At 44.5% G+C, this 17450-nt stretch overlaps 1 protein-coding gene across 1 annotated transcript in view; it reads right to left on the reverse strand.

The window, feature by feature from the left end:
* Nucleotides 1–3072: 3072 nt before the first annotated feature.
* The window catches only part of plppr2b (phospholipid phosphatase related 2b), a 36812-nt gene continuing 22434 nt past the window's right edge, over nucleotides 3073–17450 (reverse strand). The window contains exons 4-8 of the mRNA XM_034539932.1: nucleotides 7321–7441; nucleotides 6673–6923; nucleotides 5822–5998; nucleotides 5283–5413; nucleotides 3073–3181 (exon numbers count right to left, since the gene is read on the reverse strand). Coding sequence (XP_034395823.1) covers nucleotides 3073–3181; nucleotides 5283–5413; nucleotides 5822–5998; nucleotides 6673–6923; nucleotides 7321–7441 — 789 coding nt within the window. The remainder of the gene's footprint in view (nucleotides 3182–5282; nucleotides 5414–5821; nucleotides 5999–6672; nucleotides 6924–7320; nucleotides 7442–17450) is intronic.

Below are 17450 nucleotides of genomic sequence, written 5' to 3' on the forward strand. Positions count from 1 at the left end.
AACATAGGGCGAAGGCAGGGGACACCCTGGACAGGCCGCCAGTCCTTAACAATGTGTTTGTAATATATATTACTTAATTTACAAATAGGGAATACATCATTTATAAAGTATGAAAATCCAATCATGAAACGCATAATAGTCAAGCTTATTAATCAAGAAGAAAATATTTATGAATAAATAATGAATTATATACTTATATATAGTGTTAATGTTTGAACAATGTTTTAACTAATGCTAAATAGCGTGTAGTTATTATAAAGTGTTACCGAACTTCTTTCTTATCCAACAGAGCATACATAACATAATTATAATTAACATGGAAAACTAGGCCAAGGCCTTGAAGCATGCACCTGACCTCTTGAGCTCTGTAACAGACCACGAGTAGATATTGTTGTGTTTGGTCCTCCTCACAGTAAATCATGGGGCATTTTGTTGTTGTTACATACAACTCCCCGATAAAGTCGCTCTTACAGCAAGTCTGCTGACAGACATGAGCCAGCGGACATCTCTGAGAGGTCTTTGTTTTTTAATGTTTTATTTACTTAATTTCCTTAAGTTACTTTTTAAAAATGGAATAAATCCACTATATTTAAAAAAGAATAGTTGATTGAGAAACAACATTTGATTTAGCTAGAAAGACCATTCCAGTATATGCATAGTTGTTGACATAGAGTACCATCTCCACACATTAACACATATATTCTTGTCCAAGTATCCCTTTCTTCTTTTCCGCATGGAGTGATCTCCAGAGACCTAACCAAGTGGTTTTGTAACTTACACCTAACTCGCTGTGAAGATGGACGTTTATTTAGAAAAAACACACTAAGAAGCATGTATTGACACGCAGGCACTGACACTAGATGGGTACATGGTGGGAGTGTGTGCTGTATGCACACACTCCCACCATGTACCCAATGTACACGTTTTTTAGTTTCTTAATTTTGTCCTTAAACACATATTCAACCTGCACAGCTCTCCCAGCGTAGGATGCTCTTTTTGTCATTTTGATATGCCACAGTAGGAAATGCACAGCTGTAAACAATAAAAGGAGTGGTGCTTTACACCGGCGTGACTTGCCAATTTATGCTTCAATAGAACAGAGGCATTGTTAGTGTTATTCGTAACACCTGTGCTTTACCTTTCAAGGCAGGTTGATATCCCCCAATATGTCTCTTAATACTTTCACTTACAGGGTTCATTATCCTGACTGATATGCAAGGAATTACAACAAATCAAGTGAACGCATGCAGCGATGTGTTGTAATTGCAATTTATTTAGGTAAATAAATACAAAACACACATTAACATGAAAATAACATTATTTTGGACAGTTACGGTGTTCTCCACCCTTTCAGTTGTTTACAAAAAAAAAGAATCCAGACGGAAAAGTTTTTCTTTAGGTAATCTCCGAGCTATAATGAGCACCTTCTGCTTTAACGGGCATTGTTTGGGACACCTTCGCAGGGGTCCTTTGAAAGCCTGTAGTTACACACAAGCAAAAGTGTGTAATTATAGCAGCTACCTTTGACAGTTTAACTTAAGAAAACAGATTGCCAAATTAACAGTTTTGCTGCCATACCATGTGCACATTATAAACATACACACAAATCCCAATAAGCACGCACACACACACACACACACGCACGCACGCACACACACGCGCACACACACGCACACACACACACACACACACGCCTAACGAAATGTCTTCTGTATATAACGCATTGCGTACTCTCCTACTAGAATAACCTGCCGGCGGTGTCCTTTTGAACCGAGTTGTGAGCCAAACAGCGAGTGTATGCGGTTTGAATCCCGCTTCAGAACAGGCCTCTGCTCATGTTCCTCCAGGACAGGTTCAGGTCGCTTCACATTGTTCACACTATTTAAACATAATGATAATGTAGTATATACCGTGTAAAGAAACCTATTTACTGTACAAAACTATACAAAACTTAGAGGTCCTACCTCTGCGTTACACACTTGTCTGTGCCATTGGTTCCCTAAAGTCAGTGCGAGGAAATAACTGGACGGGACGGATCACAGCGTGGCATCGACAATTGGTGCAGAACTACTCTTTTAACACAATCGCTTGGGGAAGCCAAGGGGGTGAATGCGTTGACATTTAGATGCAGGTGGTGAAATAAAAAGAAGAAGAGAAGTCCACATGGGAAATAGGCAGTAAGTCGTACGATAAAACCTTCCAATTATTTCACAGCATGGACGTGGAACCTACAGACGTTTAGAAAACACACACACACCTGAATAGTAAGTAAAAGTCATTTGGAGAGCCGATGAAAGTCCAGCTCAGGGGGGAATTAGCTGACGGTGGTATCACAAGCACAACCATAGTGTGAATGAATCTCTCTTCTGTCACAATACACGGCAGAGAGATCAAACCCAACTCCCCCGTAAACAAATAAGACACAGCAGATTACTGAACACTAAATTGGTTCATCTGTGCCTTAATTTGCAAAGGTGCTTTCCTCTTCGACTGTTTGTTTTGCGGACATAAATACAAATCGGTACCATAATACTTGACGGTACCTGCATTTTGAGTCCATGAAAGGTCTTTTTTATATTGGCCCTTTTCCCCCACACTGTTTTGTCCTGAGTGCAAAATGGTCTGTTGAGGATGGCGATCTTGAATTTTCTTCGATCCACAAACTCTCAGCTTTGCTGAATTACTTTGATCTGATCAAGTGTTTCATCAAGTCATCACCAGCCAACAGTCTTTAGAGTCACTGTTGTGAGTCTTTGTGGAAAACAGGACAAGGAAATAGGGACACAGTATTGCTTCAACAGCTCTGGCTTTGGCGGGCTCTTTCATTGGGTCTTTTATCACCTGAAAGAAAAAGGAGGCCATCGTGGAGGACAAACAGGACAGAACGGGACATAGACGTATCCTCTCCTACCGGTCCTTAGCAGAAGACAGGTTTCAGCCGTGCGTGCCACGCGCACGTGTTGCTGTTGTGCCTCCTTTGATTGGTTCAGACCTGCGTGGATTTCACTCGTCTGAGAGGATGTCGTCCTACGGGGTGGGCAGGGCAGGGCGGGGGGCATTCAGTGGGCAGGTCTAGACTGCGCTGGTGAGGCAACGCCGAGAGGGGAGGAGCACATCGGGAGGGGCGGGGGACGGGATTGGCTGATGGTCATGTGATCTCAGAATACGGTAGCCCTGGAGCCTAACAGGAGGGGAGAGGACAAGGGAAGAAGGTTAGGAGAGAGAGGGGAAAAGATAAAGTGCATCAAACATTTAAAAACACGAGGGAAGTTAGAAACCTGGGGGAATAGAGCAAAGAAACTTCACTTGACTGAGACGGCGAAGGACAAGAATGCAAAAATGATGATGTCTCTCACCAAAACCAGTCACAACTTCTGCCTCACCATTGCCAACTCCACTCTGTCTCCCTCCCCACACATCCGCAACCTCGGAGTCATGTTTGACAGCAACCTCTCATTTGAACATCACATCAAACAAATCACCAGAACCTCCTTCTTCCACCTAAAAAACATTGCCCGTCTCCGCCCATCCCTTTCCTCATCTGCTGCTGAAACTTTAATCCACGCCTTCATCACCTCCAGAATTGACTATTGCAATAGTATTCTTTATGGCACATCTTCCAAAATCCTAAACAAACTCCAATACATCCAGAACTCTGCTGCTCGCCTGCTCACCCACTCCCGTTCCCGTGATCACATCACCCCTGTTCTCCAGAGCCTTCACTGGCTCCCCGTCCCACAACGGATCCAATACAAAATCCTTCTCCTCACTCACAAAGCCCTCCATAATCAGGCCCCCTCCTACCTCACCGACCTGCTCCACCACCACACTCCATCCCGTCGGCTCAGCTCCTCTGATGCCGATCTACCTGTCCATCCCACATAGGACCAAGCACCGGACGTGGGGTGACAGAGCCTTCTCCATATCTGCCCCCTGCCTCTGGAACTCTCTCCCCAAACTCATCCGAGACTGCGCTGATCTTTCCTTATTCAAAATCGCAAATCAAAACCCACCTGTTCAGAACTGCTTTTAATGTGATTGTTTGTTTTTGTTTTCTTATTAGGGTCCGAGCGACTCAGAAAGTCCCTATTTATTTGTTTTATTTGTTTTACCTGTATTTTAGCTATTCTTATTTATTTATTTTGAGCTTTTAGGATGTTTTAATTATGTAAAGTATCTTTGAGTATTATGAAAAGCGCTTTATAAATTAAATGCATTATTATTATTATTATTATTATTATTATTATTATTATTATGTCTAGCAAGAGATGGGGTGTAAACAACAGAGACAGAAATAAGCATAAATCCACATAGGCCTACATGAAACAACCAAACATATCGGTGAGGCCAAAAAGAGTCAAAGACATCCTGACACACATTTAGAAAAAACAAGGTTAGCGGCTCTGTGAGGCACAGTGTGCATCATGTTTAGTTTATCATGTTAACATACAAACATATGAATCACTAAATTCAAAGCACTGCTGGACCTGATGGCAATGCTATTAGTTTTATAGGTATTTGGTCAGAAACAAAAACGCAAAATCCAAATTTAAATGATCCTGGGGAGCAGCATGAATGCGTGTAGGAATACTGTCTCTCGAAATATGTCGTTCAAAAGCACAAATGTCAGCCTCATGGTGGCGCTTGGGGAAAAAGTCAGCAGGATTCATCTTCTCGCGATTGAGTAGTAATTTCAAAGCGTAGAGACTAAAACAGTAACGTTTAACAACTTAATGCTTCATCGCTAGATAAGTGACTTTGTTTGGTAACATTTCTGGAACCAGTGTTGCATTACAGCATGGTGGAATTAGCTAGATAGCTTATACGCTAGTGCACTCGTTAGCCAGCTTGCTAATCCCACAATGCTCGACAGCGCGGGGTCAATCGTTGCCTCCGCCCCCATTCCCCTCCGCTCCGGAGAAAGGTCAAAACACACATGGCCAACTAGTCGGCCATCCATGGAGCTGCGTCAGCTCCATGGATGGCCACGTGTTGTCCCCATAATAACTAACAACAATCGCCATTTTCTTTTCGTCAAATGACCACGGAAAAAAGCCATTCTGTTTCTATTGATGTTTAATTTTGGACCAAAGGGTGGACTGACCACATGACGTTCCCAGAGCCACGGCGCCAACATGGCGAATAACGATTTGCACACCAAAAGACACTTTTCAGTCAAAAAACATGATCATGATTGTGCTGCTGTAGATTACTTCAACTACTTGATCAATGTTTTTTTTCCATGATGTTCTCCCCCACCCCTTACCTGGAGGCCACTTAACTTTTCGAGTGGACTCTCCACGCGGGGCAGGCTGAGGAGAGGAAGCCCCATCGCGTGCTCTGGACGCTGTGGAGGCGGAGGAGTCTGCATTGCTATCTGGGTCTGCTTGAAATTGTTGATCACACACGAAACCTGAAGGAGAGCAAAGGAAAGAGTTAAAAGGTAAAAGGAGGACAGAGATTCACTCCACTGCACTTGGAAGATGGAGGGTTTTCTGGTGCGTGAAAGTGCGCACAGGAACATTACTGAAGAGGACACTTGCCGTATGAGAGACAAAAACAATTACATATTGTAGGAGGCATGAAAAGATAGGGATACACCACATATTTTTGCAGAAAATTGACATAGGCCAAGAGTTCCCAAGACCAATTTACGCTTGTTAAATGTACCATGGTAAAGACTCAGATCGGTCCATTCACTTTCATAGGTGTGACAGTGTGTGCGAGTCCATCAAAGTGTTTCTCAAATCTCTGCAATTCCATCCATCTCTTCCTCCACCCTCCTTTCCCCATATCGCCCTCCCTCCCTCCTCCCTCTCACCAGGAAGGCAGCGATGGCCCCTCCGGTGATAAACCCAGCCAGGACATCGTTCCAGTGGTTTCTGTGTTCAGTCACCCTCACCACCCCAACCAGCACGGCCAGAGACAGCAGCACCAGGCACAAGGTGGGCTTGGTCAGACGGGTCCCTTTGGTCCGGTACACCAGGGTCACGTACATCTGTAGGACAAATCAAGTCAAAACGTCATGGTACTTGTTCACGGTGAGGTGGACCAGGTACAAGTCTTCAATTCAGCCAGCTGAGAAGATCGTGTGTGTCTAATGTAAGAAAAAGTCTCTTGTGCTTTCAGGGTCAAACTGACTCAGCAGTGAAAACAGGTTAAAACACGGATCACAGTGCCACATCACCTGGAGATCGAGACAGACGACAGTGAAGTTGAGGAACAACACTGTTCCTGTATGATGGTGTGCCAACGCACTCGGCCAATGCTAGCTCCACAAGCGTTGACGTGTAAACGTAATGTTTTAAAAGTACCACTGTTACACAATGTTTAACCACGACTCGCTCCAAATCCACTCAACCAGCCTATAAAATGAAAAAAATATGACTGCACTAAATTGTCAGAACCCTGGTCAGAGCTGGCCAAAGCTACGCTATGATTGGTCAGTCTGTGTTTGAGGGGCGGGGCTTTGAGAAGGGTCATTTGCAGAGCAGAAGATGTGTTTGTACTTTTGGTGCCTTTATTCAAGGTGTGTTGTAAAGTTATTTTCTCTTTCCCCTCCTAGTAGATCTTTAAAGCACCAGTAAACGATTCATCAACCATTAATAAACCCCTTGGTTACACCCCAAGTGCGTCTCCTGTCACCCATCACCCCCCCTAAAGTTTCCCTACCACCGTGTAGATGGCTGAGTAAAAGCTGAGCGCCGCGTCTTTGGAAGGGAAGGACTTGCGGGCGGACGCCACCAGGTAGGGGTTTCCGGTGCAGGCCCGGCGCTCGGCGATGTAGTGCAGCGGAGAGTGGCAGCCCAGAGCCGTGTAGTTTGGCCTGCAGGCAGACAGGAAGTGCGGCGTCTGGTTTCCTGTCACCACTTGACCGGCATTGGCAAAGATGGTGGTGGTGAAGAGCCCGAATGAGTAGACACCTGTGTAACGGGGGTGGGGGTGTGGGGGGAAAGAGAGGGAGGGTTGTGCATATGTAAACACAAAATATGTGAGTCGGATGAGAAACAATCACTTGAATGTGGATTCAATGCTTACGCTGACTGCTAACTGTGTGGGAGTGAAAGGCCAGACAGACATGATATTTATGCTTCATATCTATGGTCCATCTCTAAGATTCATAACATGGATAAATACAGGCAACAGAGAGGATGAAAAAGATTATCAGCAGAACATGAAGAGAGAAGAAATGAGTCCACAGGAGAAGGACAAGCTCTCCCTCGCTCTGGCCTGAGAGTCTAAATGAGCCTCGGTCCCAGAGCACAGAGGCTCTATTCAGTCCGAGCTGCAGAAACTCCGATCTTTAGTACTAGAACTGACCCAAAAAACGTACAATCCTGCGGAGGAGAGGGTTGAAATAACAGCAGTCGGCGGTCACTATGGTCTTCTCCTGAGCTCCCTCCGTCTTCACAAAGAAACTGGTCACTTCCCCGATCAGAATCTGGGACAAAAAAGAGAGAGACGGCACACATTATATTTACATTTATGTCAAACAGAAAGCTAAAACGTTGTGATTAAGGATTGATCCGCTTCACCAAATATTCTGTCAGTTAAATGTGGTGCGCATGCAGCAGAAGTTATTCACAAGTGTCCCTCCCTCGGCCTCGCAACGATTACGTTTCTCCTTGGCCGCTCTGCTTTTTATTCTTTATAGCTGCCTCACCATTTGGCTGCATTTATGCCGCTTTAGTAAATCCCAACATTAACACCTCCCATTCACTCTCATCAGTGGGAGTTTGTCGACCTCAATGTCTCATACACCTTCTATCTCTCTATTTCTCTCTTTTTATTTTTTTTTTAATTCCGTACACATTGACAGCAGCTCTTTAAAACAAGGCTACACCATCATTAATAATGACCTGCGGGTTAATAACCGCAAAAGTGAACATTGGGTTTGCCAGGTAACATAAATCAAACACATCTTGTACTATTTTCATTAAATATTTGAAATGCATTAATTCATGTTTTACCCCACCCGGATCGCACCTCAATAAAAGTGCCATTATGTATTTACTATTATAGCCGTAACATCATCCAGAACACCTTTTAAAGGACGCAAGTTTGAAAAGCACTTTAAAGAGTCAGATTGGGGAATGAATCAGCTAAACACCACGTAAAGCACATTCCTGGACACTGAACCCATCTGACCAGGGGAACCCCTCCCCCCCCCCCCCTGCTGACAGAGTCATGATGTAGGTCACATGCTCATCCAATATGCATGGCCCTGAGCCAGGATGCTACTGCACCAAAGCTCACTGCGCTGCTCGTGACAGATGAAGGTGGAGGTTTTACACCTTAGCGCCGACTGTTGTGGAAGGTCTCTGTGAGGGGTTGCGGGCCTTGTGTGTCAACATGAAATATGTCCTTTTTTTGGGAGTTTCGAGGCGACCCGAGTGCCGCAAAGTTATGCAGCCCCGAAGTCATGAGAGGGTTTGTAAGAGATGAGGTGTGGTTGTCTTCTGCAGTGCTCCGCTCACCTTACCATGAAGTTCGGAGAGTCAGGTGGACTACGCTTGCGTCTGGGTGCCTTGAGACCGCTCTAGTGAGATTTTAGATCCAGGTTAAAAGCTATTAATATGCTGCTTTATTAAGTTTTAATATGTTGTCAGGCGAGAAAGTAACCGCTATTAGTTCCCGCTATTTGGGAATTGCATTTTTTATAGCACCTCTCAAGTCCCCCAGGCCACTCAAAGTGCTTTACATGTCAACATTCACTCACTCATGCACTCAAGGGGCTGCCATGCAAGGTGCCAACCCTGCCTCTCATCGAAATATTCATTCACGCACATTCACACACCGATGGCACGGCCTTCGGGAGAAGTTTGGCGTTGCCAATCTTGCCCAATTTGTGGTCAGTTTATATATTATACAAAACACAACGGCATTCGGTGAGACACTAGGTAGGTATTGGACTCTCATGGGTCAAGCCGTGTTAAAAATTGGGACCTGAATGGCCCAATCTGGTCCCATTCCCTTTTTCGTGGGAGGAGGTGGTGGAGGAAGAGGAGCGGAGGAGACAGCAGCCACCGATGATAGTCAGCTTTGCCAAAAGGGCAGAAGGCATGAGAGACTTGCAAATGGTAATTAATCAGCATGCAGCTGAGATTACAGATTAGAGGAAAGAGGATGATTGCAACATAATTGAAACTATCAAAAGGCTCACTTTGAACTTCCCAAGCTGGCCTCAACAGCTGTTCATGCAGCAGCGTGGCCAAAAACAAGTGCGAGTGGTGCGCATTACAACGGGAAGATGCCATTCAATAAAAGACAGACACACACACACACACACGCACGCACAAACGTGGATAAAAGAATAACAGAAAGAAAGAAAAGGGAACGAACAGGAAAATCGGATGTGAAATCAATTTGTCCGTCTTCGTGGCACCTGACGACTGGAGCTAATTGGAAAGCTCACGCATTGTGAGAAGCTGCAGGTAATAATATCGGCTTGTTCCCACTCTCCATGTTCTCTCACTGTGATGCAGAATGAAGTCCGCGTCACACCCCCCATCGGGGAAGCAGTTGCCATGTCTACTCCTTCATCGCTCGCTCAATTACTTTCTCTCAACTCCTCCCGAGCTCACGTGTTCACATGCAGTTCAGCTGTCGATACTAATCCCTTTTCATACTGATCTCACCGAAAGGTCGCTTCCCGCTGCTCTGCTTTAGTCACAACAAAAAGGTGTGTGATAGAAAACAGCTATAACAATGCATCGATAGCTCCGGGCTTTGTCGTAACCGTGCTCCTCTCCAGCAGCGCGCAGCTCAGACGACTGCAGGGATCAATAATCATGCAAAGAATACACAAAGGCTACAACCGCTTGGTCTTTGACTAAAATGCTAATAAGCTTGCAGATGGTTTCAATGGCAGCTGGGGAGTTAATTTGATATCTGAGGAGTCAACAGAAATAATTAAGGCTTTATGTTCAGCATTGAGCTTTCTACTTCACTAATATCTTGAATTCTTATTGTCCAGGCACACTTCTACATGTTTTGTAACGTGTGTGTCACATCAGCTTTAGATGGTGGACAAGAAAAAGATACATTAATGCCGGTGTTATGCTGTGGTCTTGTGGCCTTTGGCCATGTTCAAATATACATTAATGTTAATTTGACATTTTAAGGCATCAAATACAACACCATCACCACCATGTTGGCTGATATTGTGGCCAGGGGGTATTTATGGTATTATACAATGCGCTGTAATGGAATATATATCGTGATAAAAAAATGAAAAACACTGTTTCAATGGTTTTATGACAATATATTACATTGATATGCCGAGTAATCATAATGACAACTTTGTTTTATGGAATCTTAATGACGATATAGCGTCTTGCCTCAACCGGCAGCGCGTCTCTCCATCTTCCGTTTTCATTCACACTGCTTCATCTCAGCAGAACGGCTCTCAAACCGCAGGAAACAAGTCAAAGCAACAATAAATGCCATTCAACATTTACAGTACAGCAACTGCAGTCCATAGATCTCATTGTCGTTTTGTCACTGGTGTAAAAAAACAAGTTCCATACCAAAACAAAATCAACAAGCACAAAAGGCACACATGCAGAGACACGAGCAAACAAAAGGATGTCAAACAACATTCAATGCACTTGGCACAAGGCTAATGGAAAGTGAATGAAAAGAAATGCTGTGTGTATGTGTGAGAGAACAAAATAATGACCGGAGGATCCAACAAAAAAATAAAATAATAAAGTGGGGAGAGATCGGAAAACGAGCCACACTTTCTAGGAAGAAGATGAGATGGGCTGATCCTGAAACACAAGAGGTTCCTCTGCTTTGAAAGTGAGAGGCGGCCGCAGACGGAGGAGAGGATGGTCGTTTGAGAGTGTCCCTGAGGTGCAGCAGTAGTGCAGATGGTGACTGTCAGTGTGGCATCATGTACGACACGGCTGTCCTCGCTGAGGTGTCGGCTGCCACCGCTTTGCCTGCCATCAGACCACGCCGCTCAGTCTGTGGATGCTACTTTGAAAACACTGCACAGCATTTGTTGACTCCACACAACAGGCACGCAAAGGAAGACCACAGCAGCAACTTGTTAGCCGGAGCTCCGTTTGGGAAATAGTTAGAAACTGTTTGGCTTGATGAAAAAATAAGCAAAACAGAAATCACATTAGTCGCCAGATTGTCATGCAGTCTTTTTCAAAATAAAACATACACAACTTAGTTAGATTGAGGAAAAGAGCTTCGCTTGGGTTATGATAACTACGGTAGTGCCGTTACTGAAGTATGCCAGTTACGTGACAAATAAACTCCTCGTTTCACAATGGGGAACAAACAGCTGTCTGCTGGTAACACAACGTTTCTTGTTTGAATCCGGTGGACTCAACCCAAATATCAAAACATATATTTTAGTTTAGGTTTAGACTAAAATGAGATTAGATTAGGTTAGATAAGGTTCAAATGTAGTACACATCCCTGTGCCATCAGAGTCTGATGTAATATAGAATATATCAAATTCAGTGTATTACCTATTAATATTTTATTTAATATTTATGAAATAACTATTTTCAAACGATTTTTTAATGGATGCTAATTTTAAATATATATATATATATATATATATATATATATATATATATATATATATAAATGTATATCTTTTTTTGAGAACCACTGCTCTAGTGGACATCAACTGGAACAAGGTGAAAACCACTCGACAGCCAATTAGCGTTGAACAGATGTTGACTGTTTTCTCGAGGCAATCGCTATGATTTTTAGGCTCCCTCGGATAGTCAGAGAGATGAAGAGAGATCTCAACTCGTCAGAGAAGATGGTGTTATTAGGAGACAGGCTGACGTGTATATGTGTGTGTGTGTGTGTGTGTGTGTGTGTGTGTCAGGAGAAAATGGAGGAGCTGATGAAAGGGGCAGATGAGGAATGACTGGCACAAAGTGCCTCAGAGAGCAGAGATCACACTGTGAAACACAATGTGTTTGTGCACAACCTTGTGTGTGTCGCTGAGACTGTTTTGCCAAGAGTGGATAGCAACTTTGGGGACTATAGAAATATTAAAAGGATGTGGGGCGCCGCAGAAGAGCATGTGTTTGTGTTTTGAGCGATGGGAGAAACTCCAGAGAAATTGGCTTTCTTTGATCTTTCTACCTTTTGTGACACTGTGACAGTCGACGCTGCTTTTTGCCTCTTTTCTAAAAGTGTGACATGTGCGTCTGCACGTACGACCGAGTCGACAAAAGATGACAAACGAGGATCAAAAAGAGGAAATCCTGGAGAAAAAAAAGGGATGAAATGTTAATGATAAATACAGTCAGTTAAAAACCACATTTTTTTCCGAGGAACGTGTAGTGTAATAAACTCTTACTGTTCAGAGAGGAGCTGTGGACTGCTGGGTGCCTTTTGTTAAACTATAGATTCAACCATCACTCTCACTTCACGGTGCCAAAGATACATTGCTTTAAAAAAAGAAAAGAAACCACACACTGAGGGATGTAAACGAGTAATAAACACACCGTGTACCGTGAGTAATACGAAGGGGAGCCAGTGACGCAGCATTGCATGCCGGCTTGACGTCCCAATGTATTAAAAGCATCTTAAGCTCAAGGGGGGGTGGAGATTTACGCCAGTGTCTCTGTGCGTTCTATACAGATGTGTCTCAGTTTGGAGATATTGTGAGAAATTTTTTTTAAAAATCTCCTCATTTACAGCGTGACCTGTCTGATGCAGTGTTAAATTAATAATCGAGGTGTTTCTGTGTGTCATGTATTTTGCACTTTCTAAACAGCTCTTGTTGTGTAAAGAAAACACAAATCACCAGGATTACACCATGTCTACATAAAGTATATCACATGACATTTTGGACCTTACAAGCCCTGTGCTCTGCACACACACACACACACACACACACACACACACACACACACACACACACACACACACACACCGCACCGGCGATGGTAACCATGACAATTTAGCTGCTTCATCATCACCCACACTCTCTCTATCCATCTCCCTTTTCTCTGTCTCACTGCTTTTATTCTGCAGCTTTCCCAGGTCTTTGTGGAGGAGAAACTAGGTTACCAAACACTGATTCAGATATAAATGGTCCTTTCTCGCCGGCTTCTTGCTCTCTCTTTTGCGTTCAGTAAAATATGAAGTATGACCCCGTTCGTCTCCTCTGCTCCCCCATATTTTCATGTCTCTTTGCATTTTCCTCCCTTCCCTCCATCCAGCCCCCCCCCCCACCCCCCTCTCTGCCCTCATCCTGCTCATACTCTCCATCTCTCTCTCTCCACCTCCTCACATTCCCCCCTTTTCTTCCTCGAAGTAGAGGCGTCTCTTTCCGTCTGTCTCCCCGTTAAGCAGAAACAGAGGGATCCTGGATCAGTGTGGGAAGAGGCCAGAGTGTGAGTGTGAGTGGATGGCTGGATTAGGGTTCTCATCTATGGGTTAAAGCTCTTATTACAGGCTATCGCAAGTGGGAGCGCACGGCTGGTCGGGCGTATCGACGTGGGGCTGCACGGCCCGCTGTCCCCGTCTCTCAATCCTCCATCCGGCGTGATTGGCAGCGACCGGATAAAGCCGCGATTATCCCTTATTATCCTCTGCCCTTTTTTTCACTGCTCCGTCTCATAAGCACGACCGCAGACGCACCGATCTGTCTGCCTGTCTGCCTGTCTGTCTGTCTGCATCTATCTATCTTGCACATGCAAATACGCACAGAGGGGAAGAATACAAAATGGATGGACAGATGGTGATGGGGAGTGGCAAAACAGATTATACTAAATACTAATAATTAAATTAGCTTCTAATAATATTACACTGATGCCAGCAATCACGAGTCACATTATCAACATTCGGACAATTAAAACCTCACTCTCAGGCAACAAGAGCAACCGTCTGAACCCCAAAACCAGCCGGCGGGATTTAAAGGCATGTTTCCTTTAAACAAAAATGTAAACGTTTATTCTAGCCAGAAGCTGTAAAAAAAAGGTATTTTTTCAAACTTTCCGACGTCCTTTGAACACATCATGTTTGACTAATGAAACCAAAACAAAGCTTAAAACTGTATATCAAAAACATTTTATCATCACTTGCTTTTACCAGATTCTGTAAAAAAAACATTACATTCTGCGCTCCTCAGTGTGAGGAAGCCTGAGACCAACAGTCACGTGACAACAAGACTGTGAAACTTTGACTGAACTCAGAGCATTGAGGAGAGGCTGTACGAATATCAACCCCCCCAACATTGGTAACACCTGCACAGGGTTTTCCAATTTTTGTAAAAGAAATTATCAAAGGTAATTCAACTTGCCCTTTCAAAAGAAATGTTTATGATTTCTGGCATGGGGACTGTGTTATACAGCACCAAATACATGTTTTGATCCTCTCTGTATTTGGAAAACTGGAAAAATGCCCCCAAACTGATTGGGGATCAGATGGTTATTAATTCCTGATATAGGGAATTCGTGTTTTGGCCTTATTTCCTGTCTTTACCCGTGTCGTTCCCTCCCACTCCAGCAGCTGTCCTCAGCTCCTCCTGCTTGATCCCCACTCAACTCCTCTCCACCTGCCTTCAGTGCACACCTGCTCCTCATTAGCCTGATTAGCTCCTAAAGCATCCCGGCCCCAGAGACTCTCCCTCTGCCGTCCTCTGCAGCCCTTCAGTGGCACCACAGACTCCGTACTTTGGAACGTGTCCACGCTGTAGGAATTCATCGGCTCCTTGGCACGACGTCCAAATGAAAATCACATCCGGTCTTTCAGATTTAGATTTGATCTGTATTTTTATTCACAATTCTCAGAGACGCACCGATTAATTTTTTTGCTTCGACTTTTGGTACTTTTGGTTGTAAAACAACCACCCGCAATGCCATGCCTATTCTGCTAATATTTTCATTAAAAAAAGTACAAAAAGTTGGACCCAAAGGCAACATTCTTCCAAAGTATTTATAACAAATAAAACAAAGATAGCCATGAATTGTACGGCTGGCAAAGTATGATGCACTTTGACATGTCGACTCAAAACATAAGAAACTTTCTGATTCCTCGTACATACACAGGTGAACACTGGGAACAAGAAATGTGCTGAAACAAAGTGTCAATGGTCTGTAGAAGCAGATATTTGCACATCCGTTGGCTACGAGACACGATTTTGGAATCTGAAGCGTCCTGGTTTCCGCTTGTAGTAGTATTAGTAGTCATAACCAATCACGACTGAGCGGGCTTGGGCTGCGTGCATGAACCCCCGACTACGCCATGAACCCCCGACAACGCCATGAACCTCCGACTACGCCATGAACCCCCGACTACGCCATGAACCCCCGACTACACCATCAACCGCCGACTACGCCATGAACCCCCGACCACGCCATGAACCCCCGACCACGCCATGAACCCCCGACTACGCCATGAACCCCCGACTACGCCATGAACCCCCGACTACACCATCAACCGCCGACTACGCCATGAACCCCCGACCACGCCATGAACCCCCGACTACGCCATGAACCCCCGACTACGCCATGAACCCCAACCGCCTACCTCAACCTCCGATGAACCCCTGATATATTGTCCGTTGCCATCACAGGCAAAATCACGGTCAGACTGATTGCCGCAATGATACTCTGATTGATTATTAACATCTCAGTGGCAAAAATCACCTTTGCGTTCTTCCTCTCTCCTACATTCTCCCTGAAGAGGAATTCATCAAGGGAGTTGACCTCCTCGCAATCCGATGAAAGAGTTTCAGTGTGACACCCACATTCTTTTTTCTCCCGCATGATGGCGCTTCCCAATCCTCATCCGTCTGTCATACGTGACTCCATTATTCATGAAGGATTGTCCCCAGGCTTAACAGTATGCAAACTCCTGGTACATTTGCATATGGGCATTGGACTGATTTGTGTGTTATGGAGTCTGGGCCCGTGCGTGTGTTTGTGTGTGCACACTTCCCCCAGCTTGTGCGATAGCCCGCGAGTCCGATGACAACTCCAATCAACTGGAAAATGTCAGAAGAAAAGCACGATTGCGCGAATGAACCGCCCGAGTTCTCCTCTCCCGAGATCCACAAAGATGCTCACTTCGCCTTTACTTTGCCGCGCACACGTGGGAGTGTGTGATTGTGCGTCTGTGCACGATAGTGTGCGCTTGGGCGATTTCTTTTGGGTCGCTTGTCAAAGATGACAACTGTGATTGCAGGAACAATAGAAGCTAAATATAGAATATAGAAAAGGCAAGAAAAACGGGGAAAAGCCTGGGTTTTATGAACAGCATAATGTGCTATACATTAGCATAACAATGGAGCAGTCGGGGGGCATGATGGGAGCCATTCTTATGCCGTGTGCTGGAGCAGGGCCCACCTACAGCCTCCCACCACCAATCAGACGTGTCTACCTCAAACACCTTAGCACGGAGGAGAAAACCATTTCCACATCCAAGTGATTATGACAAGGAGGGAGAGCGTTGCTGTCTACGGTCTAGATTTGACACTTCCATATTATATCTGAGATCCAATCAAGAAGATTGGATTTTGCTGCAGCTGGAAGAGCAGCCTTGCGGATAGAGAGGAGGGTTTTTTGTCTTCACACGTTTATATTAGCGGCTGAAATACAATCAGCGGAAGGGGGAGAAGGATGTGTATTCACACCTCGGACCTACAGCAAGAGTGTCTTTGAGGAAGCACGAGAGAACTACATAATCCATAATCAGCTGTGTCACTCAATTCAATTCAATTAAGTTTCAATTCAGTTTATTTTGTATAGCCCAATATCACTAATTACAAATTTGCCTCAGAGGGCTTTACAATCTGTACACATACGACATCCCTGTCTCAGGACCGCACATTGGATCAGGAAAAACTCCCCAAAAATAACCAATTCAATTCTGCATAACCCTGCTCTACTGAATGAGAAAGTTCCCCTCTTTGTATCCCTTTTGCCACATATGAAACTTACCGCAACTGATGGTCGCCGCTGTAAGCTTTCAGCACCGTCTATTTCAGGAGGTTGCGCAAATACATTTTCCAATCATTTGGGATTGGATGTGCTATTCTTTTTATCTTTTCAAAACAGGCCTTTCGGGAACCCCGAGAACGAGTTGTAATGAAATGTGAGTGATACAGGTAAGTAGCAACAGGGAAGGTACTGAAAGAGCACCACGTTTGAGATGCAGTTGGTCTATTGACGCTGCTGTTGATCTGGGCCTCTTCTTCCTCACTGGATTTCAACTCCGTTGTAGTAGCTCTGGCAATGTCGCCATATGACTATATGTCTTCAACAGTGTGTTCGTCCTGGAGTCTGCAGGGGAAAAGATAAACCACCAAACAACAAAATAAGCATTTCTTTTACCTCCAGCTCACCCCGACCTTTGACCTCTGGAAAGCAAAGATAATTGCCTTCTTTAGCATCCTGCAATCAGCTAAATCTGCTTTACTTCTACCGGTCTTCCTCTTCTACTCCGACTATTGTCCCTCT

Source organism: Cyclopterus lumpus, chromosome 1, assembly GCF_009769545.1.
Source record: "Cyclopterus lumpus isolate fCycLum1 chromosome 1, fCycLum1.pri, whole genome shotgun sequence".
Taxonomy (NCBI): Eukaryota; Metazoa; Chordata; class Actinopteri; order Perciformes; family Cyclopteridae; genus Cyclopterus; species Cyclopterus lumpus.